The sequence below is a fragment of the Lemur catta genome, chromosome 9 (genome assembly GCF_020740605.2).
Source record: "Lemur catta isolate mLemCat1 chromosome 9, mLemCat1.pri, whole genome shotgun sequence".
Taxonomy (NCBI): Eukaryota; Metazoa; Chordata; class Mammalia; order Primates; family Lemuridae; genus Lemur; species Lemur catta.
The window spans coordinates 1,066,279-1,090,682 of NC_059136.1; the positions used below are offsets into that span (position 1 = coordinate 1,066,279).

General features: G+C 64.5%; 1 protein-coding gene across 1 annotated transcript; it reads left to right on the forward strand.

The window, feature by feature from the left end:
* Positions 1-988: 988 nt before the first annotated feature.
* On the forward strand, positions 989-23,649 carry FAH (fumarylacetoacetate hydrolase). Its single transcript, XM_045561505.1, has 14 exons — positions 989-1,119; positions 4,793-4,903; positions 6,012-6,133; positions 6,607-6,656; positions 7,970-8,060; positions 9,001-9,098; positions 9,185-9,237; positions 11,512-11,611; positions 12,313-12,444; positions 13,901-13,975; positions 14,990-15,036; positions 16,685-16,786; positions 17,413-17,530; positions 23,431-23,649. The coding sequence occupies exons 1-14, from the start codon at positions 1,039-1,041 to the stop codon at positions 23,508-23,510; spliced, it is 1,260 nt and encodes a 419-aa protein (XP_045417461.1). The 5' UTR covers positions 989-1,038; the 3' UTR covers positions 23,511-23,649.
* Positions 23,650-24,404: the final 755 nt, after the last annotated feature.

Here is a 24,404-nt window from a genome sequence, read left to right on the forward strand (position 1 = left end):
CAAAAAAAAAAAAGTAAGAGTTTCAAATACTGGTTTATATATCGATAACTATCTTGCAGCCTATACCTTTTGTAATTTTAAACTTGTTTTTCAAGAATACTTTTGTAAGAACGTTGAATTTATATTTAGAATACTTTTGTTAGACTTGTAAAAACGTTGCATTTATATTTCGAACGTATCTTTGCTCAGTAAGGCCACTCTGCAGCTGTGCTCTCTTTTCTGTCTTCACAGAGAAAAGGACACGCAGACGACAGCGCGTGACGTCCTTGCTGGCGTCCGGGCGACGACTCGGTGACCGGCACCGACTCTGGGCGGTACCCGGGGCCCCCGGTCCGGGGCCGCCCGCCGAGAGAACCGCCCGCAGAGCGGGCCTGGCGCGGGGTCAGCACCGATGTCGGAGCGGACCTCGGATCGGACAGTCGGGCCGTCTACTCGGACCGTCCTGCGTTAGGGACGCGGGCCCAGGGTCGCCCTCTGGCCGCGCTCGGCGGGACCAGCTCAGCCGGACCGCGGGGCGGGGCCGGGGCGGGGCGGGGCGATGGGCGGGCGGGGACAGGGGCGGGGCGATGGGCGGGGACGGGGCGGGGGCGGGGCCTGGGTAATGAGCTGGCCGCGGGGCCAGGCGGGCCGGGGGCGGGCCGGGGGCGGGCCGGGGGCGGGCAGGGACAGGGGCGGAGGCGGGGCCTGGGTAATGAGCGGGGCGGGGCGATGGGCGGGCGGGGGCGGGGCCTGGGTAATGAGCTGGCCGCGGGGCCAGGCGGGCCGGGGGCGGGGCGATGGGCGGGCAGGGACAGGGGCGGAGGCGGGGCCTGGGTAATGAGCGGGGCGGGGCGATGGGCGGGCGGGGACGGGGCGGGGGCGGGGCCTGGGTAATGAGCTGGCCGCGGGGCGGGGCGATGGGCGGGCAGGGGCGGGGCCTGGGTAATGAGCTGGCCGCGGGGCCAGGCGGGCCGGGGGCGGGCCGGGGGCGGGGCCGGCCGCCCGCCCGCCGCGGCGAGTGCAGTCCGCCCGCCGCCCGCCGCCCGCCGCGCCGCCAGCATGTCGTTCATCCCGGTGGCCGAGGACTGCGACTTCCCCATCCAGAACCTGCCGTACGGCGTGTTCTGCACCGCAGACAACGTGAGCAGGGGCGGGGCAGCCGGGCCTGGGGGCGCGGGTTCGAGTCCCGCGCGTGCCTTCCCGCTGTGCGCGTCGTGTGGCCGCGGGTCTGTGCGACGTTAGACGCACAGCAGCGGGGGTCGCGGGGGACCCTTCTCCGGACGGCAGCGCGGGGCGGTTGTCGTAATCGGGCTGGTCACTCTCGTGCGACCGCGGCTGCCCTGCGATCCGGGCTGCTCAGTACCTCTCTGGTTAGCCCTGACCCAGACCGGGGCTGGGGGTTAATCTGTCTGGTTAGCCCCTGACCCAGGCCGGGGCTGGTGGTTAATCTGTCTGGTTAGCCCCTGACCCAGACCGGGGCTGGTGGTTAATCTGTCTGGTTAGCCCCTGACCCAGGCCGGGGCTGGTGGTTAATCTGTCTGGTTAGCCCTGACCCAGACCGGGGCTGGTGGTTAATCTGTCTGGTTAGCCCCTGACCCAGACCGGGGCTGGTGGTTAATCTGTCTGGTTAGCCCCTGACCCAGGCCGGGGCTGGTGGTTAATCTGTCTGGTTAGCCCTAAGCCCATAACCCGGCATTTCAGCGGCTCAGGGACGCGGCTCCTACCCAGACCAGAGGGTCCGTGAGGCTGTCCTGTCGCGGGTGCGGCCTGGTGGCTTCCCCCGCGATCAGAGGGAGCCCTTGGGGAGAGGAAAGGAACCTGGACTTCGTCAAGTGTGGTCTTGTTGGTAGAAAGAAATCTTTGGAAACTGGGGGTTTATTAGCACATACATAAAAAGAGCATCCCTGGGTGAGAAAAGCAGATTCCCTTGGATTTTTTTTATGGTATTTCGCTTATATTTCTGCTCCCAACTTTAAGGGTAAATTCCTGATTCAGCTCTGTAAACCGCAGCACCCCAGAATCTGCTTGTTCCGAACAGTATTCAGGAAACGCCAGCTAGCTAAATGGGGTTCCTGGCCGTAGGCCCCTTCCTGGACAGGGAGGTCCCTTGTCCCCTGGCTGGTCATTGGCCCTGAGTGGCTGGCCTTTTGTGGGCCTGCCTGTGGCAATGCCTCGGTCTAGAAGAGCCAACTTGTGGTTTCACAACTGGCAGACCTGACCAGATGTTGCAAGGACACAGAAAGTTAACATTCAATCCCCGGAGGACACAGTAAGACGCGTGTTAAACCTTAACCTGGTTCTCCAACCGCCCTCTCTGCAGGCAGAGCCTCCCTCTGCCGCCTCTCGCACTCTGCCCTCAGCAGGGGTGTCCTTGACCTGTGACTCTGTCCTTGACCTCACCTCTGCTGGGAGCGCAAATCCGCCGGACAGAAACCCTGGTGGGAGGTAGGCATCCCACTAGGGTGCTCTGACGTGCTTTCCCAGGGGAATCAAATTATTGTCCCTCAGAGTGTGACTAGGGGCCTTTAGACAGCGTGTCCTGCTATGTTGACACTGGAGCGTGTGGAGCAGCCCTAGGGAAGTCCGGGAGGGCGAGCCCCTGAGCAGGTGCTGGGGACGGAGAGTGGCCCTTTGGCCTTCCAGAGGCTCAGGGCCTCCAGCGGAACAGGCCTCGTCTGAAGCTGTCACTGCCGCGCTGGACATTCCGACGGGCTGGCTGCCTCTCCAGGCTGGCCTAGTTGCTGAGGCAGAACCTCCCTGCCCCTGTCGGCAGCTGGGCCTTCCTCAGTTGGGTGGGACAACAGTGAATTAATGCAGCCATCACTTCATTCATTCCTCTATTCCATGAATGCTTACAAGCCCTGGCTCTGGGCAGGACTCTGGGCTGGGAGTTGGGGACCAAAGACACAGGGGACACCCTCCCGCCAACTCTGGACTGGTAGGGCGTGCGTGAGTGGTGCTCTGTGAAGGCCGGGTTGCGGGCCCTGAGGACGGGCCTGTGTGGCCTTGGCACGCACCTGTGACCTGCCCTGCCGGCCTCCTGGCCTCTGCCCGCTCAGCCGAGCTGAGACACGTGGTTTCCTGCCTCAGGGCCTGAGCACTCTTTGTTCCTTCTGGCTGGAATCCTCTTCCTTCTCTCGCTACGAGCCTGCGTCCTGCTCGCTCTTGAGGACTCGGTGTAAATGTCATCTCGCAGAGAGGCGTCCCCCAAGCGCCTGCTCTGAATGAGCTCCCCACTGCACCCGGCCACGGCTGTCCCTCGCCACGCGCTGCTTCTGGAGGGCAGGAACCAAGTCACTCCTCTCTGTCCCCAGTGCCTCCGCAGCCTTCGTGCCGTGCTGGTACCAAGAGGATGTCCCCGTAGCTGTTTGTGGTATGAATGTGTCTTCCTGTGTCTGTTCTTGTCCTGAGAGACTTGCAGATACTCACTGAATTCTCACAACAAACCTACCGTTATGTTACTGTCCCCATTGTACAGATGAGGAACTGAGGCTCAGAGAGGACCAGGGACTTGTTGGAAGGGATAGGATGGGGGGAGCAGGCCGGGGCCCCAGGGATCCCGGATCCCACCCCGGACCCCCTTCTAGCCTAGCACTGAAGAAAATAACTCCCAAGGCTAAAGGTGGAGAGACTCACTCCCTCAAACTGGTTTTCCAGGTCCTCGGGTCACGGTTTGAGGCAGGAGTGCGGTAACTGACCCGGCAGGTGCTTCTCGGCTTTGTTTGTGTCTGAGGAAGCGGCAGCCGCTGTGACCAGGCCCTGGAGTCTGCCCAGTGGCTCCTTCCTGGCTCCAGCTGGGTGTGGGGCCAGGGGCAGAGATGTGGCCCAGGCGTCTGCTCTGCGTGTCCCCTGAGTGGATGGCCACGTGGGTCCTGGTGGGCCAGCTCTGTCCCCTGCGGTGGGTTTGCCATTTTCCAGGGTGGGCAGCTGGGCTCTCCGGGCAGCATCCTCCAGGGCAGGCTCTGCTGGGGCCTCAGCGCTATGAGGTTACGGCTCCGGTCGGCCCCGGCCCCAGGAGCTGACACGCATGGGCAAGTGGCCGTCTTCTCTCAGACCCCCAAAGTGAGCAGCCAGTGGAGACAGGACCCCCGCCACAGCCCACCTCTGTGCTCCTGGGACTGACGCGGCAAAGCTGGCGGTTCTGGAGAGCCGGAATCCTGGTGCAGGACGGCCCGGGAGGGGGGTCTGCAAACACCGTTCCTTGCAGAGCTCAGGGTTGTGGGGACAAAGGCCAGGCTTTGCCGGATGTTTAGGACATTGTGTTAGTCAGCGCTGCTGCTGGGATTTTATGGAGCAGAAAGGACCCTCCGGCCCCCCATTTTCTGAGCAGCCTGGTTGCCTCACAACCTGAGCTCTCCTCCCCTGGAGCCACGGCAGAGCCTCCAGTCCAGGCCACCCGGCCCTCGGCGCTGGGCCCGAGGCACTCAGGCTCTCGCTGCTGGGCTACACACACGAACTGCCCTCAGCCAAGGCCTGGGTTAAACCTGAAAGTTAATCCGGCTTCCTGGTGAGGTGGTGAGCTCCTCGTCACTGGAGGCATTTAAGCAATGTCTGGGGACTTTGCCCAGACAAGGGGCTTGGGCCGGGCTGCCTACTCTTCCCGCACTCCAAGGGGTATTTGATTTATTTCCCATTCAAGGGACACAGACTCTTTTTCCCTTTTGTCTTGGAAGCAGAGGTGACACAGGGTCTGTGGATCCAGTTCCTCAGTCCCCTCTGAACAAAGGGCATCCAAAGGGGCACCCGCGGGCTCAGCACAGGCTTTCTAGCGGGTGAGCCCAGCCCAGCGCTGACCATGCCGTCTCCCTCCCAGCCAAGACCAAGGATTGGCGTGGCCATCGGTGACCAGATCCTGGACCTCAGCGTCATTAAACACCTCTTCACCGGGCCTGTCCTCTCCGAACACCAGGATGTCTTCGATCAGGTAGGACACTATGAAATGGCCTGTCCCTGATCTCAGCAGCACTTACTGCAAATGCCACCAAGAAACACTCTTTGCTGTCAGCCGTCTCGGAGGTTTTACTTAGGTACAGCTGGGGCTGCTCTGGAACCGAGGGGCTGGCAGGTGGTGGCCTCGGGGCAGCTCAGGGTGGCTTCTCGCCGCAGGGGGTTCCTGGGGGAGAAAGAGCGTCAGTGTCTGCAGCCCCGGCTCCTTCCCGCTGTCCCTGGCTCCTTCCCGCCATCTCCGGCTCCTTCCCACTGTCTCCGGCTCCTTCCCGCTGTCTCCGGCTCCTCCCCGCTGTCTCCGGCTCCTTCCCGCTGTCTCCGGCTCCTCCCCGCTGTCTCCGGCTCCTTCCCGCCGTCTCCGGCTCCTTCCCGCTGTCTCCGGCTCCTTCCCTCACCGAGGCCTGTCCAAGGCCTGTGCCGCCGGCTGAGGGGGCCCGAGCCCTGCCCCCAGGTCTGCAGACACAGCGGGGAGGAGTCGGCCTGAAGTAGGCGCCCCCTGGGATGGACGTGAACTTCCTGTGGACGGTCAGCCACCTTGCTGTGCGGCTTCCCGTCCACAGTCGGCAAGGAGAGCGGACGACTGAGCCCGCCGCGTGCCAGGAGCGGTGCTCACACCCTTTCCTTCGGTCCTCCAACGACCCCCGGCATAGGAGCTGGAACCGTCACCAGACGGGCGGGGACCTGAGCATCTGGGACAGACATGACCCCCAGGCCACGGGCTGGGTCAGAGCTGGGCTGGGACGCCGACTCTCAGGACCCACAGCGCTGTCTCTGCCGGGTCTCCCTGGCTGCGACGCGTCTTCTTAGCCAACGTGGAAGGGCTGGTTCAGGCCGCGGTGCCCCTGCAGCCGGCGTGTCCTGCGCTGGAAGAATGTTGCCACCTGCAACTGCAGGCCGGGTCACTGTCCCCGGGAGCAGCTCCTGGGCTTGGAGGGTGGCCTGTGCGTCCGTGAGGGCTGAGGCAACATGGAGAAAGCCGATGCCTCGATGCAGACGGCAAAACTCAGAGCAGAGGCCCCGAGGGTCAGCATGACCGGGAGGGAAGCGGGGCTTTCCCGTGCGTGACTCTCTCCCTGTGTGTCCAGCCTGCTCTCAACAGCTTCATGGCCCTGGGCCAGGTGGCCTGGAAGGAGGCACGGGCTTCCCTGCAGGACCTGCTGTCTGCCGGCCGGGCCAGGCTCAGAGACGACGCGGAGCTTCGCAAGCGGTGAGGAGCACGTGGACGTTGGCGGGGAGACCAGGGTCTGCGCTGGTCCGTGTCGCCGTGAGACACAGCGTGGCCCCTCGGCCTGGTGGAGTCAGACCGGCCTTCGCCCAGCGCCTGCCGGGCTGCGAGCCGGCAGGAGGGCTGGGGGGACTCAGCGCCCGCTGTCCCTTGGCACCGCCCCTGCCCGTGTCTGGTTTCCACCGTGGGAGGGGTCCCACCGCCCCAGCCCCCCCCAGAGTGGGCCCCGAGCAGGAAGGAGGCGCCTCGGCCCCGGTGGGCGCACACCCGCCTGCCGCGGCCACGTCTGGCCTTGCTCTGGCCCCGGGCAGACAGACGTGCCCACCGGAGACCGTGAGCAGGGCCCTGGGGGTGGTCTGGGCTGAGCCCGCGGTGGGTGAGCAGAGCAGGGACCCCCTGCGGTGGGTGACCCCGCTGTGCCACCTGCTTGACCCTGACACCCGGTTCTGTTCCAGTGCGTTCACCCCCCAGGCCTCTGCCACGATGCACCTTCCGGCCACCATCGGTGAGTGCAGTGTCCTCCGAGGACAAGGACATCGCCGCTCGGGGGGCCGGGAGGGCTGACCTGTGCCTGGTTGCTGGGTCCGTCCAGGTGGGGGGAATGGAGGGGGCTCTGGGACTGTCACCCCTTCCCGTCACTGACTGTCCTCAGCACCCAGGCCCAGAGCTAACGCGGCCTGTGCCAAGGCCAGGACGCTCGCCTGGGCTGGCGTGTGACCAGCTGCACGTGGCTCCCTGCGCGTGCGCGCGCGCTCTCTCTGGCTCTCTTGCTCTCTCTCGCTCTCTCGCTCTCTCTCTCCCTCTCTCTCTCCCTCTCTTTCCCTCTCTCGGTTTCCCCAGGGCTGTGAGTCAGCAGTTTTCAGGAACGCAGCCAGAGGGCTGTGCAGGGTGGGAGGGGGACAGGGAGTCTGGACGAGTGTCAGGCAGGAAGTTGGAGCTGCTGAAACTCTCAGCCTGAAGCAGAGAGAAGCTGAACCAGCCTGTGGCCTCCCTCCTTGTCCCCTTCTCCGTCTGTCTGCCCCGGAGGCCACCTCCCCAGTGGGTGGCCTGGCACCTGTGTGCCCAGGCGCTGGCCACGCTGGCAGCCCTGCCCCGGACGTCTGCGTGCCCTGGATCTGCTCTTGAGCCTGGGCTGAGTCCTCAGCCACCGGCTGCTTGGACAAAGCTCGCTAGAGGGTGGGGCCGGGGACAGGTGGGGCAGGGACAGGGGCGGAGTCACCTGCCCCCCAGCCTCTCCTCCTCCCTCTCCTGCACGCTCTCTTTGGCGACCAGTTGTCTTTCAGGGATTCCTCCTCAAGTCTGGGTGACGATGGTGCCCTCCGTGTGTTTTTGTCACGGATCTAGTCTTCTGCGAAATGTCTCAGCTGTTACCTCTGTGCGTTGCGACCCAGCTGGGAAGGCTCTGACTGCCGTAGCCTCTCCTGTCTCTCCTTTCTCTCCTGGCCTTCGCCACCTCTGTCCCCAGTCTGGGCTGCGGGTACAGGTGTCCCCAGCTTTAGACCTTGCCCTGGGCACTGGGGGACGGGGCTGGGCGGGGGCTGCCCTGAAACGGCTACGCCCACGGGGCACGGTGACAGCCACTCACGTGCAAGTTCCACTGTGGCTTTCAGAACTCGGGGCTCCTAATTTCTTATTCTGTTTCCCGTCGTGGGCTTTGAGAGCAAATCTTTGGTGAGGCTGTTTTCTGCCACATGCGGTGCTGCCCCGGCTGGAGCAGTCGGTGCAGGCTGAGCTCTGCACACGACCCCCGAACCTCGCAACTGTCCTTCTCCTTCCCGAGGCGTCGGGGTCGCTGACGGGCTCTCGTGTCTTCTGCAGGGGACTACACGGACTTCTATTCCTCCCGGCAGCATGCCACCAACGTGGGACTCATGTTCAGGGGCAAGGAGAGTCCACTGCTGCCAAACTGGTACGTGCTGGGCCAGGGTTTGGGCGGGTTCAGAGTCCGTCTTTCCACCTGCTCGGCACGGGGGTTGCGGGGGGCTGCCAGGCCCCTCCTGGGTCACAGTCAGGTGGGGAGGGAGGGACCTGTAGGGGCATGAGGTTGCAGCCTCTGGAAACAGTGGCCCAGGCCCTGTCTTCTCAGCCTGGCTCGGTTTAAACCACACAAATAAATTCTGTCACAGTTCCGGAGGCCACAGGTCTGGAATCAGCCCCCCGGGCTGAAGTGCAGGTGTCAGCAGGGCCGGGGCCCTGGGTGACCACCGCGTCCCGGCCGCCAGCGGTGGGGGCCGCCCATCTTCCCCACATCACAGCCTCTTGCTGTGTCCCCTGTCACCTCCCTCCTCTGCCCGTCTTGCTCCGCCTTACGAAAGTCTGACTTTGTCCCTAAGTACCTTTTGATTTTTAAAAAATGGTGGTAAAATGCACATAACATAAAATTCACTGTCTTAGCGATTTTCAGACATATCGTGATGTTAAGTGCAGCTGATATTGTGTGACCGTCACCACCGTCCCTTTCCAGAACTCTCTGTCCTGCCAACTGAAGCTCTGTCCCCTTCCTCAGTCCCCGGCTGCCACAATTCCACTTTGTCTCTGTCAATGTGACCACTCTGGGGACCTCACAGGGAAGCATTGTCAGTGTTTGTCCTTCCTCTGCCCCGCTGGTGTCGCCCGACACAGTGTCCCCAGGTTCGTCCGTGCTGTGGCCTGGGTCACGTCCTTTCCCTTTTTAAGGCTGAATGACATCCGCCGTGTGTGCACCACGTGCTATTTGTGCACTCGTCCGGGGCGGACACTCAGGAGCAGCTCTCGGTTTCTGAGCCGTGTGTCCACGTTGAGTCTGTCTCTGCTTGCACGTTTTGGGGTTTGTTTCACGTGTGACGCCTGCGTCCCGTCTCCCCGCACAGGCTGCACCTGCCCGTGGGCTACCACGGCCGTGCCTCCTCCGTCGTGGTGTCCGGCACCCCGATCCGAAGGCCCGTGGGACAGATGAGACCCGACGACTGTAAGTGACCCCAGCGTCCAGGCCCCGCTGGCGCCCCTCCGTGTCCCGCGGTGGCCTCACGCAGCCCCTCTCCCTGGTCCTTCCAGCGAAGCCCCCTGTGTGCAGCCCCTGCCAACTGCTGGACCTGGAGCTGGAAATGGTGAGCCGCGCCGCGCGCCTTCCTGACGCGGGATCTGCCCACAGCTTCCCGCGGGCGGGCTCGGTGACAGCCGCCCGCACCCGGGCTGTCCTCCCCTCCGGCCACGTCGCCAGCAGCTCTGCGTCCCCATCCCGCCGTCGGAAGCACAGTCCCTCCGCGCTCCTGCAGATTCCGTACCTGCAGATTCGCGTCTTGCTAGAATTTACGTGTCACCCTCCAGTTCATATCCGCAGAGCTGTGGGGCATTCGCGGACGGGCAGAGCAGTGAAAGCCGCGTTGCCTGCTGGCCGCGTCCAGCCGAGACCAAGCCAGCACCTCTGCCTTCCGGCCTCTCGCGCCCTGCGCACGTGCCCTTTCTGTGGTTGGCCTGATGCCACGTTTCCCATTTTTGTGCTTTCTGGGTGATTCTCTGTTCATAGCGGCCCCCAGGTGCGGAGCTGAGTGCTGCCAGCGTCTCTGGGTGCAGCAGGGCTCCGACGTGCCTTGTGGAGCACACACGTGTCAGACGGGCTCCGTGTGGGCACGAGTTACCCGCTGTTGGGGTCAGTTCAGTGTTCACAAATCGACAAAAGGCATTAAAGGAGGCGTCTTCAAACAGAAACCCACAGAAAACAAGGCTACGTAGTTAGGTGTTGCCCAGTTGGTAGCAATGTTGTGACCGGGGCTGGTGGGAACCTACCTAACCCGGGGTTCCCCTGGAGGCAACGGTGCGGCACTTGGGGCGACTCTGTGAGTGACTGGATCCACCCGTGGCACCGTGGCTGGGCCCACGCGACCTCAGAACTGCGGGCACTTCAGGGCTGCCCGTTCTATTTAAATAAGTTTTTATTCTGAGGTCATTAGAGATTCACGCTCATTGTGAGCAGCCATGCCGAGAGACCCCGACACCCCCACGCAGCCTGTCCTGGGGGCGCGTCCTGCGTAGCTGGGGCAACGGCATAACCGGGCGTCAACACTGTGCCGTCAGCCCCTCTCCCCGCGGGTCCCTCGTGCCGCAGGGCTGCCCGTTTTAAGAGGGACCCTGAAGCCCGGCAGCCGGGAGCCGAGAGGGGACCAGGACAGGGGAGGAGCGGAGCGGGGGCAGGAGGCTCTGGCACCTGGTGGGGGGGCCGGGGACGCAGGCAGAAGTGCCTTCCCACCGTCACCGCCCAGGGCTTGAGGTGCTGCCTCGTCCCTGCAGGTGCAGGAGAAGGGCTGGGGCTGCCTGCTCGGGCCGTGGCAGCGGGACTCAGGGTGGGCTGAGGGGGGCTGGAGACCCCACTGGCGTTTCTAGAGCTGCCTGTCACTCCTCTGCTGCCCTGTGATTTCTCCGGACGGGCAGAGGAGGGAAACAGGGTGCTGTCACCCAGCCCCGGGGAGGAGCGCTCCCTGCCAGCCCTCCGCCTCCTGCCTTCGCAAGGTGCCCCGTGGACCCTGCTTGGGGCTGGGGTCCTCGCTCTGGGGAGCGAAGGGCTCTGCGGGCAGGGGCTTCACCTGTGCTGGCCCCGTCTGGGGGGCTGGGGCAGAGGGCATGCGTGATCCAAACAGTGACAGGTGGGCTCCTCCGTGACACGGTGCCCTGGGGGAATTTTGTTTTTATCTTAAGGAAAAATTTGCAATGGTTAAACGCTGCCGCAGAACACATAAAATGGTGACTCGGGTTTTCCAAATGTCACAGCCAAGTGTGCGTGCTCTGCAAAGGGACTTCCCAGTTCTTCCCTAGTGACGTCTGGGAATCCTGTTGGTTCGTGGACACGCTGCGGGTGCTGTCACGGGCAGCGGGGGCGGCAGAGCAGGGTTGGGGCGGGGGTTGGGCTGTGGGGTTGCCCGACAGGCCCTCTTTGCTGGGTGAAAGAGGCCCTTTTGGTTTCTGTGGGCTGAGCGCCGGCCCTGACGCCCCGTCCCCGCAGGCCCCACCTGCCCTGACGCCCCGTCCCCACGGGCCCCGCCGGCCCTGACACTCCATTCCCACAGGCCTCGTGTGGCTGTCACGTCTTAAGCATGTGCGGGGTGAGGAGGGCGGAGCGGGCCGGCCGGGGATGCACTGCAGGAAGGAGGGGCCGCGGTGGCACTCGGTGTGCAGAGGGGCCTCGGGTGGGCACTGCCACGCTGCGGTGCTGGACAGCTCCGGCGTGGGCTGTGACGTGGAAATGCAGTGGACTCAGGCCGGGCCCTGTGGCCGTCCTGCTCCCTGGGGGGGGGTTTGGAAGTGCCTGACCTTTGCTGTCCAGGCGACAGGTGAGCTGGGACTGCAGGTGAGCCCGGATTCTGACAGCCCCCCCTCCCCCACGGCAGGCTTTCTTCGTGGGCCCCGGGAACAGACTCGGGGAGCCCATCCGCATCTCCAGGGCCCACGAGCACATCTTCGGGATGGTGCTGATGAACGACTGGAGTGGTAACTGCGGGCACGCTGCCCCGGCGGGGCGAGCGGGGTGGGCGGGCATCTGGGGCGCTTGCACGGAAGCCGTGGGGGGTCCCGGTCAGCCGCGTCAGTGTTGGCAGGTGGTGCGGTGACAGAAGGCATCAAACAGACCTCTGGCTCAGAGAACTTGGGCCAGTCCCTTCACCTCCACTTTTCTGGTAGGTGACAGGGACGTGGCTGACGTCATAACTAACATTTATCGAGCAGTTACTATGTGTCAGTTCCTGTGTTTAATGCCCCATGTGTATTCTCCTGCTGGTCCCGACAATGTTATTCCCATTTTGCGGATGAGGAACTCAGGCACAGAGACATCTGTTAGTCGCTAGGACTTGAAGCTGAGCGGCCTGGCTTCCGAGCCTGAGCTGTCGGCCCCCGGCCTTACGTAGGACGGGATGGTGCCCGCAGTCCCAGGGAGTGTCCCTCGCCCAGTTTGAACATGAGCCCCCCTCATGGGGCTGTCCTGACCCCCTTTGCCGTCCTTCTCCTTGCGAGAAGCCTGCTCGGCGCCCTCAGGGGACCTCTGTCCCGGCAGTGACTGCTTTTCCCCTCGGTCCCGGGCAGCCGGGCTGGCAGAGCCCCGTGGCGGGGCCTGTGGGTGTCTCTGGTCCTCGCCGGGGCGGGAACTGGGGGGGCCCCGCCAGCCGTTGCGAGCCCGCCCTGCCCTCGCCCTGCAGCCCGGGACATCCAGAAGTGGGAGTACGTCCCCCTGGGGCCCTTCCTCGGGAAGAGCTTCGGAACGACCATCTCGCCCTGGGTGGTGCCCATGGACGCCCTCCTGCCCTTCGCCGTGCCGGGTCCGGAGCAGGTGAGCCCAGCCCTGCGGGGCCCCCCACGCCCGCCCCGCCGCGGAGGCTGCTTGTGCCCACGCGGGGTGCCCTGGGGCACCCTGGTCACGGCGACCTCCAGGCAGCTGCGGCGTCCGTCTTTCTCCCTGTTTCCCTGCCCAGCACAGTCCTTGGGGGAAACACAGAACTGTGCAAACTCCAGGATCCCCTGAGGCCGGGTGGGCAGGAGAAGGGGTCCCCGGTACCCCCCGCGGGGCCCCGCGGCCCAGGCGCCCCCTGGAGCCCAACTCACAGAATGCAGCCTGAGGCCCAGCGGCCGGGGGTCCCGCCCCGCAGCCCCCAGCTCCCAGCACCACGTCCCTGCCTCCTGGCCGATCCCTCCCTCCTCAGCCTGCGGCAGCCACAGCCCACCCACCACGAGCGGCTGCTGGCCAGAGTCCCCTGCGCCCCGACGTCCTGTGGCCCCGCGCTCTGCCCGGCATGCTCTTGCCTCTCGGGGGCTGGCCCGAAGCTGTCCTGCTTCCCCCGTGTCCCTGAGTCCCTCAGTGCCCCCCCAACTCCGTCCTGCCCGGGCGGGGCTCCCGGCCTGTGCATGGCCCCCTGACCATCCCCACGCCCGCCCTCGGGGCCCCTCCGCCACCCAGACCCCCGCTGGGGTCATCTCAGGCCTGCTGGGCGCAGACTAGGGGGGTCCTTCCCTGGCTCCCCAGGAGAGTCCCTGGGCTCTCGCCTGCCCCCTGCTCCCCGCTCACCACAGCCGCCTCGGTCACCAAGGCTGTCCCCTCCGCCCTCTCGGGGAGCCCCGCACCGCACTTCTTCCGCGGCCCCCTCCCCTCCTCTGAGCCGGCCCTGCCCAAGCGCCATTTGTGTGCAGCCTCTGCCCCTTCGGAACTGTTATTTATTTCATGGTGAAACTTAAATCATATGTTGAGAAGAGGAGCTTTGTGTCCCCAGCATCGCCAGCTGCACCTCTAATCATGCAAACAAACATGTAACCACCGAACTCCCAAAACGACCTCCTGTCCCACTGGCGACTCGGGTCACACTTCGGGGAAACTCTGCTTCGGGCCCAAGTGCAGACGTCCGGCCCAGCTGCCTCCCAGTCGGCTGGGGCACCAGACGGGGCCACCTGCCCCCAGGGCCCAGGGGACCCTCCCTCCCAGCCTTTCCCCACAGGCCTCCGTGCTTTTTGGCCCCCATGGCCCACCGTCCCCAGCCCTCCCCTGCCCCGGCTTTCTGGGACTTTGCTGGTTTGACCCCTGTGACCTTTGACCTGCGGATCCCCGCCCTCAGCGGCTTTTCCTGGAGTCTGGCACACACGACCACCCCCACCCCTTGCTGCCCAGGGACACAGTGCAGGGTCGCAGGAGAGGGACGGCTCCCACTGCCCTGGCCCTCCCTGCCGGGGGTGGGGCAGGTGCTGCAGGGCCCAGCCTGGGCGAGCTCCGGTGACATCTGTGCCGTGTCCCCCCCAGGACCCCCCGGCCCCTGCCGTACCTGCGCCACGACCAGCCCTACGCGTTCGACATCAACCTCTCTGTGGCCCTGAAAGGTACGCTGTGGGGGGCGGGCGTGCCCAGGGCCCCGTGGGCACCTGTGTCCAAGTGCCTGGCCCTGGTGGCCCCTGGGCCTTGGCGAGGTGCAGGGCCCGCGTCCCCTGAGGCTGCTCAGCCTGGCTCTGCTGCTGCAAGGTCCCCAGCCTGTCCCTGCCCCAGTTTGTCCCCTGTGAAATGGGATGATAATGGCATTGACCTTGAGCTGTGGGGTGAGGGCTAAGCAAGTTGACTGACGTACAGGTCGAGCACAGTGTCTGCAGCAGGGGAGGTCAGGGGTCACTTTCCGTCCTCTGGGGGCCCACGGGTGCCTGGCGACCACACGCAGACCCACTGCGCTGCACGCTGGCCACGCCTCCTTCATTCCTCGATTTCCTGCCTCCTTGGTCTGCGTCTGCCTCACTGCCAGGCTGGGCCTGAGGAGCAACCTGCTCAGAGCCACCTCGGGGCCGAGGCCAGGACAAGGCAGGAAGCCCGATTTTGAGGGAGCAGAGGAGTTTCTCCTTACCAGTACCGTTCAGACCTGGAACAGCAATGACCCCGTGCCTCAGCATGTAGTAGGTGCTCAGTAAAGACTGTAAGTTAGGAAGTAGCACAGGAGGAGCTGGGTAGGGGACACATGGCCCAGCGGGCTTCTGAGGGGATAGTAGTTATCCTCGATCAAAGGTCGCAGACAGGTTTCAGCTGGCACACTCTCTCCAGCCGATTTGTGGCTGCCAGGAGCACTGTGTTAAGAAGGATTCTGAGGCTACACCTGGACTCAGAGGAAACATGCGGTGATGGGTTAGCGCTGCCTGCCTGGGCGTGGGAGGAGGTAGTGTGGCTCGTGTGCACGTACTGGCCACTCCGAGGCCAGGTCGTCTCTGTGGCTGTGTCTCCGCCCGGATGTCCCGGCAGCTGTTAGTTCCACAGACTAAGTGAAACCATGTTGGACCACAGGACAATTCTGTCTTTGTTTCCTCCCTGGTGCATGGAATTAAGTCTTCATGATGTCTCTCTCCTCTTTCTCACAGGAGAGGGAATGAGCCACGCGGCCACCATATGCAGGTCCAACTTTAAGGTAGGCTCTGAAGCCGGGCAGACGGCTTCTGGGAGCGAGATCTTTCTTCCTGGCGGGGGCGGAGAAGCGTGTCCGTGCGGGGACACGATGGTGGCTCGGCCCGTGGGCCTGGGGCTTCCGTGGCACCGTCCCTTTCTAGAGGTGGCCGTGGGGTCACAGAGTTCCCTCGAGACGTGGCTGCATAGACGTGGCCAGTGGCTTTCTTGGGGGACAACAAGTGTTTCCGTAAGGGTCAAGTCCCTGGTTTCTCCTACCGGCCAGGGGCTGGACTAATGAGAGTAACTTTTTTTAAGTGAATTTTTAATTGAAGCAGAACACAGATAAAAATGCACACAACGCAGGGCACCGCGTGAGGCATGTTCACAGAAAGAGCAGCCCTGTGTGACCGGCACCCAGGTCACTTGTCACCCCCCCAGCGAGGGTCACCTCTCCCCTGGCTTCTACTACATGTGCCGATTCTGTCCGTTTCCAGTTTTATAGAGACAGAATCGTGCAGCGTGTCTCCCCCTGTGTCTGCTTCCCGTGTTGGCACTGCGTGTGCGAGATCCGCCCCGTGTTGTCGGTGGCGACAGCTGGTTCCTCTCTGTGCCCTGCGGCGCCCCCGTGTAAACATTGCACACGTGACTCGTCCGTCCCACGTGGACGGACATCTGGCTGGTCCGTTTTTGGCTGTGGGAGAGCTGCCGCGAACACCTGGTGCCCACGTGCGCATTCTGCCGGGGCTGCCCGGGTGGGGTTTCGGGGCCATGGAGGACACACGCCCAGCGCGGCAGAACCCGCAGTTTCCCCACGGTGACCACGCTGGCGCACCGCCACTGGCAGCGTGGAAGCGTTTGGCCGCCCCACGTCCTCGCCACGCCGGTGGCGTTTGCCTGGCGTTCCCGCCACGCTGGGGATGCGACTTCCGCTCGCGTTGCCCGGTGACTGAGGTGGGCGTGTCAGCGTGTGTCCCGCGTGTGTTGCTCACGGCCATTCCAATGTCCTCTGACTCGCTGCCTCCCCGCTTCCCTGGTCTCCCTTCGGTTTCACGCCATTCTGGGCGCCACAGACCGCGAGGGGAAACAAAGGGGCCTCCTTGGGCGCTCGTGGCTACGGACCGTCCCTGAGGTTCCCGCGGCCCGAGCGTCGCACGGGCAGAGCTGCAGGCGCGTTGCTCCGAGCCCTTCAGTGGCCACGTGGTGCTGTGGCCCCTGTGCCCACAACCCGCCTGCCTGGGGCTCCCCGTTCCTCAGCCGCTCGCGCCAGGTTGGACTCATTCAGCCCCCCAGTGTCCCTGCCAAGGCCTGGGCCGGGCGTGTGCCCGGGGCCTTTGCTCACAGGAGCCTCCGCGGTGGCGAGGACCCAGGCCCTGCGGGGCTTGCGGGACTCCTGGGCCGTGTGAGTCCTGCACACTCGGGCGGGCTGCGGGGACAGCAGCCGGGGGCTCTCAGGCGGGCTTCCTGGAGGAGGTGGTCAGGGCAGGGTAGGGAGGAACGGAGGTCGGAGGTCCTGAAGGAGGTGGAGAGAGCTGGGGGGCCCTGGGTGGCCTCGTGGAGCACAGCATGTTGTTGCTGTGAGGGACGGGCGAGCCGGCTGGGGGGGTGGGCAGGGCCAGGGCCACATGTGGTGAGCGGCAGGTTGTGCCCAGCGGCTGCCACTGTGTCCCCAGCACATGTACTGGACGATGCTGCAGCAGCTCACTCACCACTCTGTCAACGGCTGCAACCTGCGGCCCGGGGACCTCCTGGCTTCCGGAACCATCAGCGGGCCGGTGAGTGTCCTGCTGCCTCGCGGAGCATCCTCCTCCCCGCACGGACGGGGCCTCAGCTCACCCTTCAGAAGGGGTTTCGAGCCCGGGGCGGGGGGCGTATCTTACCACTCCATCTTCCCCACAGCCTCGGCCGTCTCTGGGTGCAGGAGAGGCCGGCATGAGGCCGGAGGCCGGTCTTGGCCTCCCCAGGGAAGAGTCACAGCGACAGGTGGCTAGAGGGCAGGAGACTGACAGTGTCCTGGTTGTCACCGTCTCCCCCTGCACCCTCCCAGGATGAGGGGCCCTTCCCGCCCTCCCCTGTGCTGGTGTGACCTGGGGGAGAGTCGCGACCCCTGCCAGCAAGGTCCCGACTTCTCTTCCCAGTGGGAGGGCATCGGGCACCACAGCGTCTGGGGAGGGGCGCTGGCGGGAGGGGCCGGGCACTCTGGCCAGGGATTTAGGGTCCTGAGCTTATGCTCCGCCTGCCGGAGGAAGGCGCGGAGTGCCGGGTCCCGGGCTGTTTCCACGGTGGTCCCACTGAGGCTGGGGGGCACAAGGCCCTGCTACGCACTGTCCACTCCGGAGCTGACGGGCTCCCCCGCCAAGACGTAGACACCTGTGACCCTTTTCCCCTTCCTGTTGCGAAGGAGCCAGAAAGCTTCGGCTCCATGCTGGAGCTGTCCTGGAGGGGGACGAAGGCCATCGAGCTGGGCAATGGCCAGACGCGGAAGTTCCTGCTGGATGGCGATGAAGTCATCATAACAGGTGAGGGCGATGCAGTCGTTGTAACAGGTGGGGGTGATGCGGCCCTAACAGGTTGGGGGCTGCCCGGCCGGTGGGCGCATCTTTCCTCCTGCCCGCGTGGGCTGTCTGGCCGCAAGGCCGTCTGTACTAAGGCGTCCCGACGCTGCGTCCCCACGTCCTCTGTCTGCTTGTTCTGCCTTTGCCGTGGCTGTGGCTGCCGGGACGTCACACGTGCGTCCCCACATGCCAGGCGGACGGCAGAAGGTCTCCCTGGTTCCCCTGTCCCTGAGCAGAGTTATGAGATGATGGCAGGTTCCTGGTTGTCTACACTATGGGAAACCCCCGTGACCCCGACTGGGACTTCTCGGCAGCCTGTTTCTAGCGGGCGGGGGCGCCTCTTAGAGCCCTGGGGGCCGTTCTGCCTGCCACATGCCCTCGCAGAGACGAAGGCCACCGTCCCGGCTGGCGGCACCTGTGTTAGAGCCAGACTCGGTGTGGACGCCCAGGCCCAGCGGCTGCGTGACCATCCGGTTGTTTCTGAGACTCAGTTTTCATTTTAAAATGGAACCGATGATAGGACACGCAACCTCGCGGCACAGTTGTGAGGATGAGACTGGGGACTAGACGGGCTCGTTCACTCCTCCGTAGACACGCACCGTGCCACCCTGGGGTTCTAGGCCGCCGAGGCAGACGAGGTCGCCGCTGCTCTTCTGGGCCTAGAGCCAGCGTCACGGCGCCGTCGTGCGGCGGCGAAGGTGAAGGGAGGCCCGAGGACCTGCCCAGGACTTTGCGGCCAGTCGAGGGTGAAATCTGGTTTCTCTTCCAGGCAGCCTCTGTGCTCAGACTCGCAACACGCCTGAGAGCCTCCGAGGCACCCTCAGAGCGCGGTACCCTTGAGCGCCCACGAATGGCGACAGTCGTCATCCTCGCCCGTCACTGCCCTTCCCCAGGGCCCGGGGTGTAGAAGGCAGGTCTCGACCCTCTCCATGGGGTCCTTGTGAGAAGTGTGGGGCTCGAGGTGTCTGCGCCCCCTTCCGCAGCCCCGCCGGGTGGGTGGTGCCTCCCTCACACTCTCGTCCTGCTGTCCCGCTGCCGACCTCGCGGCTCCCTTTGGGTGCCTCATTGTCACCCGCCTTCCTGACGCTGTCTTGGCACCGCTGACAGTCTGTGGGCTGGAACCTGGAGCCAACCCATGGGCACAGTCTGCCCAGCGTCCTTTTGAAGTGCCTGCCCCCCTGCAGGGGGCCTGCTCCAGACACCCCCCTTCCACGCCTGGGTCCCAGGGGAGCCCCTGCACCCATCCTAGGAGCTCGCAGTGCCTGGAAATCAAGCCTCCGTGTTTGCTCCTCTCTTACGCTGCTCCTCAAGAACGTCTCATGGCTCCCTATTGCCTGGTTCAGCAAGTTCGTATCCTTCTCTTGTCTGAGGCTGTCCGTCCCGCTTAGCCTCGTTCTAATACATCACCCCTGCTGTGGGGAGAGAGCTTCTCTCATTGCCTGCAAACCCTGGACTTCAACCTGGCTCTGCCCAGCATTACCTCGCTCAGGTGGAACCAGTCTCTGGGCGACTCACATGAAACGTGGGATGCTGGTGTGGACGGATCCTGGTGTCGGCCGCTCCTGCCTTGAGCTCTCCTTACAGGCTGGTTTACCATGCTTACCTGAGACGTTGCATTTGTCCCCTGTGGCTGCTCTAGCAGACGACCACAAACTTGGTGGCCTAAAACAACAGAACTCTGTTCGTTCACAGGTCTAGAGCACGGAAGCTCAAAGCCAAGTGCTGGCAGGGCCGGGCTCCCGGGGGTCTGTTCCTTGTCTCCTCCAGCTGCAGGTGGCGGTATCACACCTGCCAATCTCTGCTCCATGGCCACACTGCCGCCACTCCCTCTGTCTCTCTTTAGCACACTTGTGACACAATTGGGGCCCATCCAGATAATCTCCTTATCTTAATGTCCTTAACTTAATCACGTCTCCAGAGCACTCACCGCATGCGGTAGCATTCACAGGTGCCAGGGCTTAGGACCTGGTGTCTCTGGGGGCCGTAATTTCGCCCGACAGAGCCCTTGGAGGGCAGGGTTCAGTCTGAGCAGCAGCGACATGGGGGTCTCAGTGCGGCTGTGGGTTAGTTGATTAAACAAAACAGAGTGGATTTGGCAGAAAAGATGCAGCAGGCAGAGCTCACTCAGGACAGCAGCAGCTGATTCCCAGAATTAGTCGTAAGTGCCCCTTTTGCCCCTGCTGTAGCCTAATCATACCTGTCTACTTCCAGTCTGACTCTCTTTATGCCTGCTAGGGCCCACCGCGCGGGAGGTGGGCCCACGCTCCTCGCTTCATTCTACACTCGCACGAGCCCGTGGTAGGTATCACTGCCCCGATTCCACAGAGTAGGAGGCTCAGGGTGACAGAGGCGGGTTCTCGCCAGAGTCGCACACCGGCTAACGCCAGGTTGCCACTACGGTCCCCTGCCCGTCCCACTGGCCTCGGTTCCGGTGCTTCTGCAGTGCGTGAGACCCGCGCAGGCCCTCGGTCACGGATCTGCGGAGGAGTGAAAGCATTTTCTGGGGAAGGAAGGCAGGAGACGGATGGTGGAGGCGACACCACGGCGTCAGCCCGGCTGTCGGTGTGAGGAGGCCCCGGCCAGGCCGTTCTGAACAGGCAGCCTGCGGGGCCTGCTAGAAAGGGACCGGTGTGTCAGCAGTCGGGGTCCGTTTCAGCCAGGGAAGGCAGGAAAGGGGCCAAGGTGCTGTCAGGGCATTTGCACGCGTCTGAGCAGCACCTGCCCGGAAGGACTCACGAGGCCAGTGTGGGAACTCGGGGAAGGGCATTTCCCTGGATCTGAAGTTCATGTTGGCAAGAGAAGAGGGAGATGGCAACAGATGGGGGGATTCCCTAGAACCAAGAACAAAGAATTATAATTTGCTAATAGGAGAGGCACAAAGTATGCATGAATGAAAAGAAAAGAGAATTTCATACAACGGGGACCACCGAGAACTGTGAGGAGTGAGTGCAGCTGAAAGGTGGGCTCTGTGCTCACCTGCGGGTGGCAGAATCGCTGTGCAGGTGGCCAGCGCCGCGGCTGCTCTGCCCTCCCCTTCGGGCCTCTCGGGGCTCCCGGCCCCTCGGAGCCGCCTTCGCGCCTGAGAGCCGCAGGTGGCTCGGCTGGCTCTTCCCCCCACATCTCTGTACCTACGCGGGTGCCCCGCAGCCGCCTCCCTGCTTTCTCCTCGGTTTCTGACCCCTGGAAATGCGAGGGAACGAGCCGCAGGGCCGACCCAGCCGGCACGGGCAGCGCTCACCGCAGGCCGGAGCTGAGCCGAGGGCTCTCGGGGCATCTCGCGTGCCCAGCGGGCGGCCGTGACCCCGTCGTTCAGATGCGGCACCGAGCCCAGCGGGCTGCGCACTTGCCCAGGGTCGCGCAGACGGGAGGTGGAGCCAGGCTGGGAACCCAGGTGGCTCCAGGCCCTGTGCTCCGCCCACCTGTCCTCCTGCCCCTCAAAGTGGTGCCACGTGGTTCCATCTCTGGGAGCCCAGCGACCACCCAGCGTTCAGCGAGGGGGAGGCGGAGTGAGAAACGGCGGCGCCACCGTGTCGCCCGTGTCGGCTCAGCACCTGCGGACCCGCCTGTCCTCACTCGCGCCGACCACTCCGCACTGCTGCGCGCACGCGTTGCTCAGTCTCCTTGGGATTTCTGACGTGCGGACAGTTGTGGTGACTTGTGGCTCCTTCTTGGTATCTGCAATCATTTGGGAACAGTTTGCTGACCAGCTCCCCCCGTCGTTTCCCTGCAGACGCCCCGTGGTGCGGTCTCCGCCGCCCGCGGGTCTGTCTGTCCCGGCCCCTCCCGGCTCGGTCCCCGTGTGGAAGCGGGGACCCTTGGCAGCCAGGACCCTGTCGGGAGAAGGCGCAGTTTACGTTAGTCGCCTTGACAGGTGTCCCGCGAATTTCCGGCAGGAGTCGGCTCCCCCCCAGGGCCGCGCTGTTTCTGAGCGTTGGGGTCCGAAAGCGACTGACAGACAAGGAACGAATCCGAGCAGCAGAACAGGCGGGGACAGAGCTCGACACGGGGTGTCCCTGCGTGGTCAGCGAGCGGTCACAGCACGCGCCTCAGCCAGGCCTGGCTCGGGTGGACCGCGGGACCGAAAGCTCCGGGGACCCCGCGGCGCCCAGGCCACCCCCTGTCCAGGGAAGGCCGGTGGTCAGGGCGCCCGGGCCGGGAGCTCCAGGCCGACGACCCGGCAGGGGGAGAGAGGTCCGAGGGGACAGGCTACGAGTGAGCCGCCACCGAGACTGTCCCCGTGCTGGCCGGGAGGGCTCGCTGAGGACGGCACTGACGCCGTCGCACGAACCTGCCTGTGGTCGCGGTGTCCCGCCGCGGGCCTTGATTCTGTCTCCTGGCGGCTGTGGCCCACCGCCCTCTCCCCCCACCCGGGCGGCAGGAGGCACCGCTTCCAACCGGGCTCGTCCCCAGCAGGTGACGCTGCCTGCTCGTGTCCCTTGTCTGAGTGTGGCCCCCGCAGGGCTTGGGGCTCGGGGTCCTCTGTGCCGACTTGACCCTGAGGGGTCTGTCGCTGGAAACCCCTCCGTCACTCCCTGCCCGCGGGCTGGGGTTCGACCCCTCAATGGGCTTCTCAGAGCCTTGGGAACCCGCGTTCCCGGAGCGCCCACGGGGCAGTCGCGCAGCACAGACGCAGCCTCGCGGCCTCTGCGCCTCCGCACGGGCTGTTCCGTCGCCGGGAGCGCCCGTCCCTGACGTCCCCGCGGTGAACTCCTGCCCGCCCGCCAGGCCCAGCGCCGATGCCCTCGGTTCTGCGCCTTCTCCACGCCGCCCGCCCAGTCCCGCCGCGTGTCTCCGCCTCCCGCCTGGCCCTGCCACCCCCACGGGGCTGCTGTCCCTGCCTCCCCCACGGGGCTGCTGTCCCTGCCACCCCCCCACGGGGCTGCTGTCCCTGCCACCCCCACGGGGCTGCTGTCCCTGCCTCCCCCACGGGGCTGCTGTCCCTGCCTCCCCCACGGGGCTGCTGTCCCTGCCACCCCCACGGGGCTGCTGTCCCTGCCTCCCCCACGGGGCTGCTGTCCCTGCCACCCGTCTCTCCTGCCGAGGAGTCCCACGGATGGAACGCGCACCTGCTAGTCTCTGAGATGCCGCACTGGGAATTCCACCCAAGTATTTAATCCGATCCTTACGACCCTGAAAGATCAGGTCGTTATTCCCGTATACTGGGGGGCGCCGAGCTCTGAAGTGGAACACGCGGCCCGTCCCCAGCCTCCCTCCCTTCCCGAACTCAGCGCCACCCACGGCGCATGCACAGCTCCACGAAGAAACGCGAGTGAGAGACGACACTGAGAATGCGTCACTGAACATTTCCCTTTGTCCGCCGGGCCGTGGCACGCGCCGCGCACGCAGGCGCAAAGTCGAGTGTGCGCATGCGCCCAGCGCCCTCCCAGGCTGGCTACGGCGGTCCCGGGCAGGGCGAGCTGCTGGAGCGTGTTTCTTTCTCCGTCGCGCCCAGACGTCTCTGCGCATCAGCTCCCGTCGTCCTCGCGGCAGCCTATGTGGTGGCACTGCCATTAGATCCATTTCACAGATTAGAAAACTGAGGTCCAGAGAGACCCAGGGTCTCAGACCCAGCGGGTGGAGGAGCCGGGCTTCGAACGTGGGCAGTCTGGCTTCAGGCCAATCGCCGGACCCAGGATTTGAGCCCAAGCCCAGGTGGGGGGAGTTGACCACCGTCAGGGACGCTGTGGAGCCTCGAAGTGTCCCTGAGGATGCCGGGCTGGGGGTGGGCAGACCGGCTGCGGGGTCCCATCCCCTGTTCGGGGGGACGTGTGTGTGTGTGTGTGATTCCCCTGCTGCCCTCCTGCCCGGCCCGGCCCTGTGCTGACCGTGGGCCCCGGGGTGACCCCTGTCCCTCTCTGTTGCAGGACACTGCCAAGGAGACGGCTACCGCGTTGGCTTCGGCCAGTGCACTGGGAAGGTGCTGCCCGCTCTCCCGCCGGCCTGAGGTTCTCTGGGCTCTTCCGGAAACAAAGGGCTGGAGCCCCACCCCCACCCGTGGCCGGGCCTCGCCCAGCTGTGAGCCACGGCCTCCATCAGCGCGCAATAAAGCCCTGCCGTGCCCTGCTCGGGCCGCGGCCTGTGTCCACCTGTGTCCTTGGTTTGACCCGCTGGGCCACGGTGTGTGCGTGCACCTTCCTCGCCGCAGAGCCGTTAGTTTGTGTTCTCATTTCATGAGTGAGGTCGGGTCTCTGTGCAGTTTGCTCCTGGAACATCCCAGGCCACCCAGCACCGCCGGGAACGTGGAGGGGTGAGTCAGCGTGCTCCAGGGACACAGAGCCAGTGGGGGTGTCCTGTGTGTGTGTCTGTGTGTCTGTGCGGCGGGGGCGGGGGAAGAGACAGAAAGATTGGTGGAACAAGTGGCTCCTGTGACCCTGGGGTGGCCAGTGCAAGGCCCAGGGAAGGGCCCAGCTGGCTTGTGAAGGCAGCCGGCGTCCAAACCCCCTCTTCCTCCGGAGAGGCTGGTGCTGTTTGATTAAGGCCTTCAACTGCTTAGAAGAGGCCCAGGGACGTCATGGAGACTAATCTGCTTTACTCAGAGTCTGCTGATTTAGGCCGGGCGCGGTGGCTCACGCCTGTAATCCTAGCCCTCTGGGAGACCGAGGCGGGTGGATCGCTCGAGGTCAGGAGTTCGAGACCAGCCTGAGCGAGACTCTGTCTCTACTGAAAATAGAAAGAAATTATCTGGACAACTAAAAATATATATAGAAAAAATTAGCCGGGCATGGTGGTGCATGCCTGCAGTCCCAGCTACTGGGGAGGCTGAGGCAGGAGGATCGCTTAAGCCCAGGAGTTTGAGGTTGCTGTGAGCTAGGCTGACACCAGGGCACTCACTCTAGCC

Coding starts and splice junctions, on each gene's coding strand:
- FAH (XM_045561505.1), top strand. CDS start 1,039: ATGTCGTTCATCCCGGTGGCCGAGGACTGCGACTTCCCCATCCAGAAC. Junction 1,120..4,792: donor TGTTCTGCACCGCAGACAAC/GTGAGCAGGGGC, acceptor TCTCCCTCCCAG/CCAAGACCAAGGATTGGCGT. Junction 11,612..12,312: donor GCTGATGAACGACTGGAGTG/GTAACTGCGGGC, acceptor CTCGCCCTGCAG/CCCGGGACATCCAGAAGTGG.